Source organism: Lagenorhynchus albirostris, chromosome 7 (genome assembly GCF_949774975.1).
Source record: "Lagenorhynchus albirostris chromosome 7, mLagAlb1.1, whole genome shotgun sequence".
NCBI classification, from domain to species: Eukaryota; Metazoa; Chordata; class Mammalia; order Artiodactyla; family Delphinidae; genus Lagenorhynchus; species Lagenorhynchus albirostris.
In genome coordinates this window covers 5,272,224-5,286,177 of record NC_083101.1, presented here as the reverse complement: position 1 = coordinate 5,286,177, position 13,954 = coordinate 5,272,224, and the positions used below count along the sequence as shown (strand labels likewise).

The window sequence follows — 13,954 nt, the reverse complement described above, 5'->3', positions numbered from 1 at the left end:
GAGAGACCGGGCGCTGGCCCTGGGCTCCCTCGTCGGCTGAGCCGCCATTGGAGCGAGTCCCCAGTCCCCAGGGAGGAGGTGTTGCCTGCGGGGCGCTGGTTTTGTACCTGGGTTTGCACATCAGCAGCCTCGGGAACTGCTTGCTTTTGGGCAGTGACACCAGAGCATGCGGAGGTTGCGTGGTATTTGTTACCATTGGTGTCCCCCCTGACACAGGGACTCAGACGGCTGCAGTGGTTCTGCACAGCCGATGTGGGGTGAGTGGAAGGGGAAAGCATCCCGAGTTTTAAGTGAATGCCGAGCAACAGACTGAAATGGCTCCAAGGCAGGCCCAGAGCAGAGCGGCCCCCGAGTGGCATGGCTGAGGGGCGCTGGGGCAGAGGGAAATCTGGCTCCCCTCCAGCATCTAGAGCCCTTTGAGAATGTGGGCCCAGGGTCCACGGGTGTTCTTGAGAGGAGCCAAAAACCCAGATTCTTCTACATGAACTCTCCTGGTTTCCCAGTGTAGGCGTGCGTATTTCTAGCACACTGTGCAGAGCACGCTGGGCGGCGCCCCAAGCTGGATGGAGAGGGACGGTGGTGTGAGTGGCTACACCGCAGTTGCTTTTTTTTCTGTAAACCAGCACGGGCTGCCTTTTTTACCCTTGGCTCCTGTCCCGGCACTGCCCTCTGTCTTCTGCGTATCCCTGCTGGCCAAGGCCTGGCCAGACTTTACGTTTTATGGCTTAGAGTAGAAAACCAGCTCCGTGTGCCACCTTCCCTACACACCCCTGCCACTCCGATGCCCCAAGGACGGGCCCCTCTAGCCTCCGGTCGCTGTGCGGTTGAAGGCCCACCCCTTCCTCAGCCCGAAGGTGTGCCGGGGGCTTTGGAGCTGCAGCTCGCCTAGAGGAGAAAGGGCAGGGGGAGCTCAGCTGGCTGCCCCAGCCTGGAGGGTGAGCGGGGCCAGGTGGGGCGGGGATGCAACAAGGCACTGCAGACGGGAAGCAAGGTCTTCACAGAGGCATGACGGAGATGATTCACTGGACTGTTAACAGTGGTTCTTTGCTTTCTATAGCCTTCATTTCCATAAGGTTGCAATTTCCTTAAGTAAATGGAATATTTATTTTAATCTAACAAGAACTTACAGAGATTAAAAAAAACTAGTGTAAATTGGCACTGCCCGTCACACACCAGCACGAATACCCTTTGACCTGGAGGTTCCACTTGGAGGAAATCACCCTGTAGATGATACTTACAGCTGTGTGAAATGACATGCACGAGATTATTCATTGCAACGTTGTAATAGCAAAAGATTGGACACAGTCCCTTGAAATGTGCGTCAAAGGATGGTACTTTAATGAAATACTACTTGGCTGTAAGGAAAAAAAGCAGTTTTCTACCGATCTGGCAAGATCTCCAGGACATATTCTTAAGTGAAAAAAAGTGTGGAATAGTACGCAGAGTATATTACCATTTGTGCAAACAACTGGGGAGAGGGAAAGTACGCTTCTAAAAATGTTGTATGCGCATTAAAAAAAAATCTCTGGAAGGAAACATAAGAGGAAGGGAGAGAAGGAACGAGACAGAAGACTACCTGTTTTGTGAGGGTGTTTGAAGTAGGCAGATGGGGCACGAGGGTAGGAGGTAGGCTTCTGTTTATGCTCTTTTAAGGCTTTTTACCTTTGAACCTTTTGATTGTATTACCTATCAAAAGAAAACTTGATTTAGAAAATAATCCTAAAACACAGTAAAATACTCTGTAAACATGTGATAGCTCGTCTGGGAGACGGCAGAGCCCAGTAGCCCAAGAGGAGAGAACAGACACGTGCCGACCAGGTGGGGCCGGGGCGGGAACCCGGCTTCTGGTTCCCCTCCTATGCCGGGGTCACAAGCCCGCGATGCCACCAGGGCTGTGGGATTTGGGGGTGTGGCCCACAAACATTTTCATGACTCTTTGGAACTCAGAAGGGTTCTTCCTGAGTTGACAGACTCTCTCCATGTAGAAGGTGGTCGTTTGGTCTGTTTCACTTGGATCAGGCCCAGGGGGCCTGCTTGTGTGGTTCAGGCAGAGGCCAGAGGCACATGGCTCGTGGGCTCTGCTGCCAGAGCACCACCGGCGGCTCCATCTGGGGCCTCAGAGAAGCCCCTGATTTCACTGCCTCAGTTTCTCATGGCAGAGAACAGATGGTAGGAGGGATTGGTGGGTGAACATTACAGGGTGTTCAAACCTTAGGAATACTACTACTTTGGTTTGAGATTTTGAGTTCTTCACTTTATCTTTTTTATCTGTGGAGGGTAAGTTTAATTCATGATTAGAATAATACCTTCATGACTGTTGAGGCAGAAAAAAAGTACTAGGCATTTGCTGTTGTTGTTGCTGTTGTTTTTTAACTTCAAATTATCTCCTTTTTTTCTTTTCTTTTGGCTGCGCTGCACGGCATGCAGGATCTTAGTTCCCCGACCAGGGATGGAACCCGCTCCCCCTACAGTGGAAGCGCGGGGTCTTAACCACTGAACCGCCAGGGAAGTCCCTCTACCATATTTTAAAAGCAAGACTTTCGTATTTCATTCTTGCCAATGACCTTTTAACATAATGAAGCAACTATGTGAGCAGTAGTGCTCCTTTGCGACACTTGGCGATTATCTCTCAGGTTAATCATTGGTTAATAATGTGTCCAGTTATCCCCCCGGCATGTTCATTTGACCCTGGACCTTTTTACTAAGTGGGATGGTGGATGAATCACCGCCTTGTGCATCTGCACTAATCCCTGCTGCATCTTTCCGGCAAAGTCTGCCTGAGTTAGCAGGTCCTCAGATCAGTAATACCTAGGGACAGATTTGGCTGTATTGTCTAGGGATCAAAGCATGTCACAGTTGGACATTTTACTGTGTGATGTTGCTGTTATTAAGTTTGTGTGGTGCTGGACATGCGCTGTGTATTCCAGGAGAGGGACCAAATCCCACTCTAGACCCTAAAATGCATCGTTTATTATTATCTATTCATTGAAAAGACGATTGCAGGTTCCCGGTGCTAAGTGCTGTGAGTGATTGGAACAAAGTTAAGAAAAGGCTTCTTCTCTGCAGAGTTCATAGTGTAGGGGAACGAATGAAAGAACAAAGAAGTTGTTCCCAGATCGCAAGAGTGAAATGTTTGGTCTTGTAGGGCTTGAGGATCTCTGTAGAAAATAGTCAACTGGAGTGGACAGACGAAGAGGCATAAATCTAGGGTGAGGGTGTAAATCTAGGGTGGAGGCGTTGGGGGCCAGGGCATTACCTCCACCCAAAAGCAGTTGGCTTCACTGGGCCGATTTCACCAAAGACCGTGCTTATCCGCCCCCCAGGGCCACTGGAAGGACCTTACTGCCTTCTTCCAGGAGTGGGAGGAAGGATCTGGGCTGGAACCGCTGCCATACCTTACCCCCTGCCCTTTGTGACCAGCTCCTGCAGGGTGGCTGGCAAGGGACCTGGTGCGGTCTGCGGGCAGCCTCCCTTTGTCAGGGAACCCTAGTGCCACTCTGCGGGCACAGAAGGCCAGCGCAGACAGCGCCCCAGGAAGGAGCTCCCTTCAGGGCAGCGTGGCTGCCAGCGTGTGCCGTTGTTAAAGCAGAGAGCTGTTGATGCCCATCTCACTTGCTCCACACGTCTTCCCAATTCTCTTGACAGGTTTAAGGGCCTCAAGCCGACTATTATCCTTCTCTCCCGAGGAATTTCCGACGCTGAAAGCAGCTGGAGGGCAGGACAAGGCTGGCAAAGAAAAGGGCGTCTTAGATCTGTCGTATGGGCCAGGACCAAGCCTCCGCCCTCAGAGTAAGTGAACTGCAGCCCCTGTCTGGGCACCCACGGGAACAGCAGAATTTCCCCTTGTCTTTCTGCCCTCGTAGAAGCATGCCGTTTCTCGAGGAGCCAGGCTCCCTGCCTGGAAAGCACGCCTGTTGATCCTGCACCTGATCCATGCGTCTGCTGGACTTATTCCCTGGGCTGGGCTGGAGGTCGCTCCTCCTTTCTTGTCCTTTGGGTCAGGCCAGGCCTGTCCGCCTTCCCAGCAGGCATCAGATGTTAGTTCTGCTGTGCCTGGGTGGTCACGGCGAGGACAGACAGACCAAGGGTCAGTTAACTTGATTCCCGACTCAGGAGCTTGTTTTCTAACCAGCGGCTCCCAAACTTGGCTGAATCCTGTGAGAATCACTTGGGGCGTTTGTTAAAAAGTCTTGATTTCCAACCCTCGCCCATCCCCAGCCAAATTAGAATCTGTTTTTTTTTTTTTAACACGTTCCCCTGGTTGAGTAGCCGGCCCAGCCCTAGCCTCCACGACCCCTCATCTGGGGTCTGGCCAAGGGGTCAGCAGGATTGTGTAGCAATTCTCACTGGTACTGTTTTTTTCTTCGTGGTCTTGGGTGGTTAGTATTCAAGGTGTTGTTTAGGAATGGGATTTTCCATCTGTTCTAATCACGGATTCTGAAGTAGCCCTTGGGGGGGAGTTGATCAGGTTTTGAAATATGAGAGACTTTTATCTGCTTGTTTTGATTAATCCCCAAGGTATCCCAAAGTGAGAACAGATATCCTATAAATGAAACAATCACCGTGCAGCTCTCATAAAACATACGGCCTTTTCAGCGGCCTATGCTGGGGTATTTTGGCTGCTCCAAATACATAATCAAATTCCTTAGGCCAGGAACTCTAACTTGCTGGGATTAATTAAGATGAGCTGCTATAGGATTATAACCGTTTAGAAGTAGAAGCAGCTTCTGGGATCACTCCCATCTCCTCGTTTGAGAAGATGAAGAAGCAGATGGCCTGAGGGGTGACCAGGGCTTGGCCAAGATCACGCACGAGGCACCTGAAGAGCTGGGAGCAGTCTGTGACCTTGTGGCTCCGGTCCTGGGTTCCATTTTCTTAGGGGTCAGGTACTCAGGGACCTGTTTCAACTCCTAACTACAAGTTGACTGGAAAGAGGAGTCTTTTTGGCTCATCTGATTCCTCGTTGGCCTCTGAATTCCACCAGGCTTTGCTACATTTGCAGTGGAAAGCCTCGTCTTAAAAAAATGGTCACAGAGGGTTGGCAGGTTTCAATCTGTGACCTGTGGGAGGGCCCCACAGGCCGCTGCCAGAGCAGGTGGGGTGAGGCCCGGTGGGTAGGGCCCCAGACCCTTCCAGCCCCCTCTCGGAGAGGGGAGAGCAGCTCTGCTTTACCTCACAGCTGGGGAGTCTCTGACTAGAGGTGCCACTGCTGAATGGAGCTAGAACACGTGTCCGGAACTCTCTCTGGTTGTAAAGTCCAGTCCAGTGCTGAGCACAGTGCTGGTCTTGTTGGGGTCAGCATGATTGTGGAAGAAATGACCCAAGGCTGCTTTCACTGGGGCCGTCTTGGTTTCTTTGGAGTGTCAGGTCTGAGGTTGTGTAGTTTCTGAGAGTCGATGAAGACCACGTCTCGTTGACACTTGCCTTCTCTCTGAGTGGACCTTATTTTGTGTTTCTCTGACAGTCAGACTCCCTCAGCAAGTTCATATTCATTGGCCAGGTGTCTGCCCCCCACCTTCCCTGACAGACTTGACCAGTCGACTCGATTCTTCACTTTTGTTTTTTTTATTTTTTTTAAATTTTTTGGTGAGTGAGGGGAGTCCCTTGACCTTCAGAACCTCATACAATCCCTCCTCCCCCTCCTCTTTCCTCTCCCCTTTTGCCCCCTTTCAATTTCCAGATGTGACAAGCTGGAGGGAGGGCGGTGGGCGAAACATAATTTCTGCCACGTCTCTGAGCGCCTCCCCAACTGAGCTGGGCAGCAGGAACTCGAGTGCGGGAGACGGAGCCCCCTCCTCGTCATGTACCAGCGATTCTAAGGACCCCTCTCTCCGCCCGGCTCAGCCTGTCCGAAAAGGGGCTTCACAGTTCATGGGGAATGTATACCACCCACCTACATACCATGACATGCTTCCTGCTTTTGTAAGTCTTCGGAGTGTGCATTTTTTTCCCCATGAGGTCCGATTGTTCATGTCCAGCAGAACCTACTTCACGTGGTTGAATGTCCACCTTGGGTTCTCCCTCCCAGTTTCTTTGCCCTGATACCCTACTTTGGAGGCTTCCATTACTTTTGCATTTTCTCTCCTTCTTTTCAAATCTTAAGGGCCTCTGGCTTCTTTCCCTGGTGATGTGGATGTTATCTTAGCCTTAGCTCTTTAGAAGAAGGAGAGGCAGGTATATTCCCCAAGGCACAGGTCCCCAGATTTGCATACTGACAGCAGGAAAGAAATGGGGGAGATGGTGATTGATAGGATTAATTGGAAAACCCCAAGACTTTCCTGTTTCTTTTTCCCATTTTCCATTTTCCAAAACAAATTTTAATGCAAGTGGAACTTAGAATCTGGGTCATTACCAGAAAACCCTGTTCATTGATGTTATGTTTCAGATGTGTTCGCCACAGTCATCAGAGAACCAGGGTACAGTGGAACGAGGATCTTTTCCCCTTCCCCAGCTCCGTCTTGAACCCCGTGTTCCTTTTAGACAGTTCCAGATGAATGACCAAGACGGGTAAGGTTATTGCATTATAGTCACGTATGTAGAAATTAGCCTGGTTGGTGATACTGGACAAGATAGTGGGCTTACATATGAAAGTCCTTAGTCTTCTGGAGACCTCAGAGAAACCAGCTCAAGACCCAGGGAGTGTGAGAAGGCTGGGGCAGGACAAGAGATTTCAGGTTCCTGGCAGGTGAAGATTTGGCATGTGTTTATTGCTGCTACCCTAGACATTAGCCTGAGCATATAAAACTGCAGAATGAAGCAGAACTTCTTTCGAGGATGTATTTGTTCACTGTGTGTTCTTCAAAAAGGAGATGGTTTTAATATTAGGGGCACACATGAACCTTTGCAGTGTAGGATTTAGTTTTGGAAAAGTATTTGGGTTTGCTTCCGTATGTATACTTGACACGAGTCCAGCATCTTTACCCTTCTCTCTCTCATCAGAAAAGAAAACAGGCTGGGAATGACTCGCCCGATCCGTCCGCTGAGGCAGCTGGTGGAACGGGCGCCGAGGCCCACCATCATCAATGCGGAGAACCTGCGGGGCCTTGACGACCTGGACACCGATGCTGACGACGGCTGGGCAGGTGGGTGGGGGTGTTTGCTGGTGGGCTCACAGCTGAGGGTTTAGGAGGGGAGGACTGCGGTCTGTCTCTGCTTACCAAGGTTGGAAGTCCTCTGACACCAAGCCCATTGTTTTCCTCGGCAAGGTGGAATGAAAACAAGGGGCGGGGAGCAGCCTCGGTGCCCTGAAGAGATCCTTATTGGTTGGCACTCAGCCGAGCAGTTGCTTCCTGACAGAGCCATGTCTTCTTTTGTCTTTGGTCTTGACCTTAGAGGGGGAAAAGAGACTTTGTATAATGGAAAAGTTAAAACAAACAAGTGTAATGAACCCCAGGTAGCTCCCTGTCACCGAGTTTCAGCATTTCAGCAAATGCCGACATTCTGCATTCTTATCTTCACCCAACCCCACCCCCCAACCTGATTATTTTCTTTTAAAATTCTTTTGGATTGTTTGTTTTCAAGTAAACTTTAACGGCATTGAAAGGCACACATTTAATTTTACAGTTTTGACAGATGTATACGCTTGAGTAGCACAGCCGAGTCACGATACAGAGCACTTTCCTCACCACCCAGCCCCTCCCTAGCCAGTCTCCCTCCCGGACTGTGTCCAAGACTCGCCCAAGGCCTCCCTGTCTTACGATGAATCTTAACTGCAGACTGCAAACGAATGGAGTCCCACAGCTTTCCTTCTCCTGTGACGTTTGTGAGATTCATCCATGTTATGTATATCGATAGTTGCTTTTAATTACGGAGGTATATTTCAGTATACCTCAGTATAGTATCAAATACTATCATTTGTTCAAATACTATAATTTGTTTACCCATTCAAAAGTTCCATTATGAATGATATGTTCATTTCTCTTGGGTAAATATCTAGGAGTGGAATTGTTGAATTAAAGGGTAGGTGTGTGATTAGTTTTATAAGAAGCACCCAAGCCTTTTTCCATGGTGGTTCGTGATGCCGTTCCCAGCCTCGATTTTGAGAATTTAGTTGCTCTGCATCCTCACAACACTTTGATGTGAGTCTTTTTATTTTTAGCCATTCTAGTGGGTGTGTAGTGGTATCTCGTTGTGCTTTTAACTTTCATCTTGCTGATGACTAATGATGATAAACACGTTTTCATGTCGATTTGCCTACTGGTGTCTTTGTGTGTCTGTGTGTGTGTGTGTTCGGATACAAGTCCTTGGAGACTTAACATTTCACAGATATTTTTTCCAACTGCCTGCCTTGTCTGTTCATTTTTTAGCACTGCGTTTTGATGAGCAGAAGTTTTCAGTTTTGATGAAGTTTAACTTACAAATTTGTGTTTTTTATGGTTTTTACTTTTGTGTCCTTTATAAAAAAATCTTTGTCTCTCCTTGGTGGCAAAGATACTCCCTTATGTTTTATAGTTTTAACACTTATTTTTGGATCTGTGATCCGTGTTGTATTAATTTGTATATGGTGTAGGATAGGGGTCGGAGTTCATTTTAATAAATTGGGTTGTCTAATTGTTCTGCACTGTTTGTGATAAGACTTTTCTTTCCCTATTGAGTTGCTTTGACACCTTTGCCAACAATCAGTTGATTGTATAAATGTGGGTCTATTTCTGGACCCTGTTTGTTCCTTTGATCTGTTTATTCATCCTTATGCCAATAGCACGCTGTAGCTTTATAGTAAGTTCTAAATTCAGTGGTGTAAGTTCTCCAGCTTTGTTCATGTTTAAGATTATTTGACTATTCTAAGTTCTTTTCATTCTCATGTAAATTTAGAATCAACCGGTCAGTATTTTAAAAGCCTGCAGGCATTGTGGTTAAGATTGTGTTGAATTTATTTCTGGATAAATGAAATCTTAATTTTGAATCTCTTGTCCAGTAACTTGGTGAAACTTTCTCTATTAGGGCTTTCATTTCTCTCAGCAGTGTTTTATAGTTTTCAGTATAGAGGTCTTGAACATCTTTGTTATGTTTATTCCTGAGTATTTTATGTTTCTTGACGCTATCGTAAATGGTACTGGTTTTAAACAAAAAAAGAAAAGTTTTGTTTTTTAGTGTTTGATGCTATTATATAGACATACATAGAGCTGATTTGTGTGTGTGGACCTTGTACCAGACAGTTTGCTGAATGCATTCATTAGTTTTACTAGCTCTTGTTGATTTCTTAGAATTTTCTGCATAAACCATCATGTTGCCTGTAAATAGGGACAGATTAAATGCCTTTTCTTTTTCTTGCCTTATTGCAGTGTAGTACTTCCAGTACAATGTTGTATTCAAGTTCTGTATTCCTGATCTTAGGGAGAAAGTGTTTAGTGTTTCACCATTAAATATGATGATAGTTGTAAGGTTCTTGGAGATGTTCTTTATCAGATTGTGGAGATTCCTTTCTATTTCTAGTTTGCTGATTTTTTTTAATACATTTATTTATTTATGGCTGCGTTGGGTCTTCATTGCTGTGCGCAGGCTTTCTCTAGTGGCGGCGAGTGGGGGCTACTCTTTATTGTGGTGGGCGGGCTTCTCATTGTGGTGGCTTCTCTTGTTGCAGAGCATGGGCTCTAGGCTCGTGGGCTTCAGTAGTTGTGGCACACGGGCTCAGTAGTTGTGGCTCACGGGCTGTAGAGCACAGGCTCAGTAGTTGTGGCGCACGGACTTAGTTGCCCCGTGGCATGTGGGATCTCAGTTCCCCAACCAGGGATCAGACCTGCGTCCCCTGTATTGGAAGGTGGATTCTTAACCACTGGACTACCGGGGAAGTCCCCCTGATTTATTTTTTAATGCTAACCAACCTTGCATCCCTAGAATAAATTCCACCTACGTCTAGATTCAATTTGCTGATATTTTCTTAAGATTCTTGGTGCCTGTGTTCATGGCAGATATTGGTCTGTAATTTTCTTTTAATATCGCCCTTGGGTTTTGATACCAGGTTTTGCTGGGCTCATAAGATGTGTTGGAAAATGTTCCTTCTCTGCTTTCTGAAAGAGTTTCTGTTAGATTGGTATTACTTTTTTCATAAATGCTTGATAAAATTCGCCAGTGAAACCGATTGGCCCTGGAATTTTCTTTCTAAAGACATTTGTGATAATAAATTTAACTTCTTTGATTAGTCATAGGGCTGCTCAGATTTCCGATGTTTCTGTGTCAGTATTTCATAAGTTGTGATTTTCAAGGGATTTGTTCCTTTCTTTTGAGTTGAACTTAGTGGTGTAAAGTTGTTGATAATATTCCTTTTTTTTTTTTTTTTCTGATGTCTGTAGGGTCTGTAGTGATACAGGTATCACCCTTTTTCATTCCTGATAATTAGCTAATTTGTATTTTTTCTCTTTTTCTTGTTCACTTCTGCTAAAGGCTTAGTAGTTTAATTAATCTTTACAAAGAGACAGCTTTTGGCTTTAGTTTTCTCCATTGTTTGATTGTTTTCTAGTTCACCAATCGTTTTAATTGGAGCTTTCTAGAGTTCTCATTTAATTCCATTGTAGTCAAGAGACCATATTCTGTATGACTTCAGTTCTTTCCAACTTATTAAGACTTGTTTTATGACCAAGATATATGGCCTATCTTGGTGAATATTCCAAGTGCATTTGAAGAGAATGTGTGTTCTATAAGTTGGATATCACATTCTGTAAATATCAGTGTAGTCAAGGTGGTTGGTAGTGTTGTTCAGATCTTATATACTTACATTTTTGTCTAGTTCTACCAGTTACTGAAAGTGAGGTGTTAAACTCTCAACTATAATTGTGGATTTATCTATTTCTCCCTTTAATTCTGTCAGTTTTTGCTTCATTTATTTTGAAGCTGTTATGCACATTTATCATTTTTATGATTCTGACGTATTGTCCCTTTATATTGTTTTCAAATATCCTTTTTTATCTCTCGTAACACTTCTTGTCTTGGAGTCTGTTTTGTCCTATGTTAGTATCATTGCTCTGTCTTAAATTATTTATTGTTGTCATGGTGTATATTTTCCATCCATTCCCTTTAACCCACTTGTGTTTGTATATAAAGTGATGCTCTGGGAAACAGCATGTAATTGCACTTGCTTTATCGTCAAATCTAACTTGCCTTTTAATTGGATTGGGCTTTTTGTCGTCGTCTCCTTTTTTTAACGATATAATTCACTTGACAGATTTTCATATTACGTAAAATTTACCCTTATAAAGTCTAAAATTCAGATATTTTTCGTATATTAACAGGTTTGTGCAGTCATCCTCCCTGTCTGATTCCAGAGCATTTCTGTCTCCCACGGAAGACGCCCATATACCCATCAGCAGAGTCACTCCCAGTTCCCACCTGCCCTCCGCGCACACCCTTCGGCAAACGCTCATCTCCCTTCTGTCTCTGTGGATTTGCTTGTTCTGGATGTTTCATATCCATGGAATCCCACAGTAGAATACCTGGCTTTTCACATCTGGCCCTGTCACTTAGCATAATGTTTTCAAGGATCATCATGTTGCAGCATGTGTCTGAACTCTTTTAAAATCTTTTTTTAGTGGCCAAATACTCTTCCGTTGTATGGCTCTACCGCATTTTGTGTACCCACTCATCAGTTGATGGTGACTTTCTGCCACCTGAGCCACTTGGGTAGGGGAGGGCCCTGGGGCAAAATGGCCACCCACGAATCTCACTGTTCAGGTGTCTGTATTGCTAGGGTGGCCTCCTGGCTGGCTTCTGCCTGCTTTTGCCCACTCTCCTCACCTCCTAATACACTTGCAGAGTATTTTGTCTAGATTTAAGAGCTGTTGTCTTAAGTCTAACCGGGGGGTGTTAGTCTAACCAGGCTACTTTGCTGTTACCAGAGCCAGCACTGTCCTTCATTTTTTTTTTTTTTAATAAATTATTTATTTACTTATTCTTGGCTGCATCGGGTCTTCGTTGCTGCACGGGCTTTCTCTAGTTGCATCGAGCGGGCGCTGCTCTTTGTTGCGGTGCACGGGCTTCTCACTGCAGTGGCTTCTCTTGTTGCGGAGCACGGGCTCCAGGCGCGCAGGCTTCAGTAGTTGTGGCTCGCGGGCTCTAGAGCACAGGCTCAGTAGTTGTGGCGCACGGGCTTAGTTGCTCCGTGGCCTGTGGGATCTTCCCGGACCAGGGCTCGAACCCATGTCCCCTGCCTTGGCAGGCAGATTCCCGACCACCGCGCCACCAGGGAAGCCCTGTCTTTCATTTTTATCCGCAGTGTTTGTTCTGGTGGTGGCAGCTGGGTGGTGTGCCTTACCCAGCTGGGTTGGTGCAGTTCCTGACTGGAGGAAGCTCCCCAGTGGCGACCTTAGCACTGCTGAGACTCGCATTTTGTCTCACTTTCCCTGGCCGTGCTCCTGTTGCAGGCCTCCATGAAGAAGTGGACTACTCGGAGAAGTTGAAGTTCAGCGATGATGATGAGGAGGAGGAAGTTGTGAAGGACGGCAGGCCAAAGCGGTAAGTGTCCCTGTGCCGCTGATCGCTCTGTTCCCAAGGAGCGTGACCTTAGCGGGATGTAAATGCACCCGTGTTCGTGGTGCTGCCGTGTGCCTGTCACCATGCCAAGTGCATTTCCTGGTTACCCCAGCAACCTCACAAGGGCAAATACTCTTTCCATTTGCAGATGAGAGGGCCATAGCTTTTGAGGACAGCTGTTCAGGGATGGAGCCAGGATTTGCACCCAGGCGTGGCTGGCTGGCTGGCTGAGTCCTAGTGATTTAACCACTGTGCCGGTATTTTCCCAAGGGTGTCTTATAGACTGCTTGTTCATAGATTGCTTTGGGTGTAGTGCCCCAGGAGGCTTCTCTGGCCAAGCAGATTTGGGAAACTTTGCTTTCCACTTAACTGTTTACTAATAAATAGTTCCAAGGTTGTCCAGAGCCTAGAGTGTGCATACTGCCGTGTGCTGGGAATCTGGGGGGAGGCGGGTATGCCACATTTCCTGAACTTATTTGACCACTTTAATCTCTTCTTTTTTTTTTGGATCATTCCATTGGACTGATTTTTACTCACAACACCTTTTGGAAAATACTTCATTGTAATCTAGTCCCTCTAGTTTTTTAGCATGATACCAGTAGTATTGGCTAGTACTTTTAAAAGAGCACCTATGGTTGCTTTAATTTGCTCCCCCCCGCCCCAGTACTGGCAAGAATGCTTCTTTTTGCGTGAAATTGCCTGTTTCCTTTGTATATTTATCTGTTAGACTTACTCTGCTTTCCGTTAAAATGTGATTACTGTTTTATATTGCTTAGATATTAGTGCTTTAATATTTTTGCCTTTGTCTCTTTTATTGTCAGTAATTGAATGTTTATGTAGTTGGGTCTGCAAGTCTTTGTTATTTCATCTTTCGCTTCAAAGCTCCTCTTGCGCAGGGAGCTGGTAATGATCTTCTGCCACTCTCTCAGATGATACACAAACAATTAAAGAATTGAGGCTTCTGTAATTTATTTTAATGTTGCTTGAGTTCAACTGAAGCTTTGGATGCACTTGGGAAATAAATATCTGTGGGTCAGTTTTTGGAACACTAAGCTCAGAAGGAGACGTGATCAAGAATTTAAATCAATGGCAAGCAAAGTTTTGCAGATTTATTGGAGCAGCAGGCCACTCTCTTCTTGTCTCTTTGAGTTGATGTGAATTGAATGTTCATCTGAAAGAGTTAGACCTGGGTTTTGGACCCAGTTCACCACTGGCTGTGACCAAGGACACAGCAAATTGAGTCCACCAGCCACGACCTCAGTGTGTTCCCCTGAGCTGGTTGAGACTCCCACTACAAGCTCCCCAGTCTTCTTTGACATTTTATTTCCCATCCACGATGGGTTCCTGAAACTTTCCTGTTCCATCCCTTCCTGTTCATTGTCTCTGGGGGCCACTGGGACCCACATCCTTTCTTTGCTGCACCATCGAGAGGCTGGCCAGCTCATGTCCTTCCTTCCCTCTCACCCTCACACTGTTCCTTAGTTGTCTTCTG

The 13,954-nt window shown here is 46.3% G+C and overlaps 1 protein-coding gene across 5 annotated transcripts in view; it reads left to right on the top strand.

Moving 5' to 3' along the window:
• Positions 1-13,954, top strand: part of PRRC2B (proline rich coiled-coil 2B) — a 58,739-nt gene that overhangs the window by 6,822 nt on the left and 37,963 nt on the right. For 4 of the 5 annotated variants that reach the window (XM_060154024.1, XM_060154022.1, XM_060154021.1 and 1 more), the window contains exons 5-9: positions 3,646-3,789; positions 5,681-5,922; positions 6,386-6,507; positions 6,940-7,082; positions 12,354-12,444. In XM_060154024.1, the coding sequence (XP_060010007.1) occupies positions 3,646-3,789; positions 5,681-5,922; positions 6,386-6,507; positions 6,940-7,082; positions 12,354-12,444 (742 nt within the window). The remainder of the gene's footprint in view (positions 1-3,645; positions 3,790-5,680; positions 5,923-6,385; positions 6,508-6,939; positions 7,083-12,353; positions 12,445-13,954) is intronic. The other variant, XM_060154023.1, reaches the window with a different exon arrangement.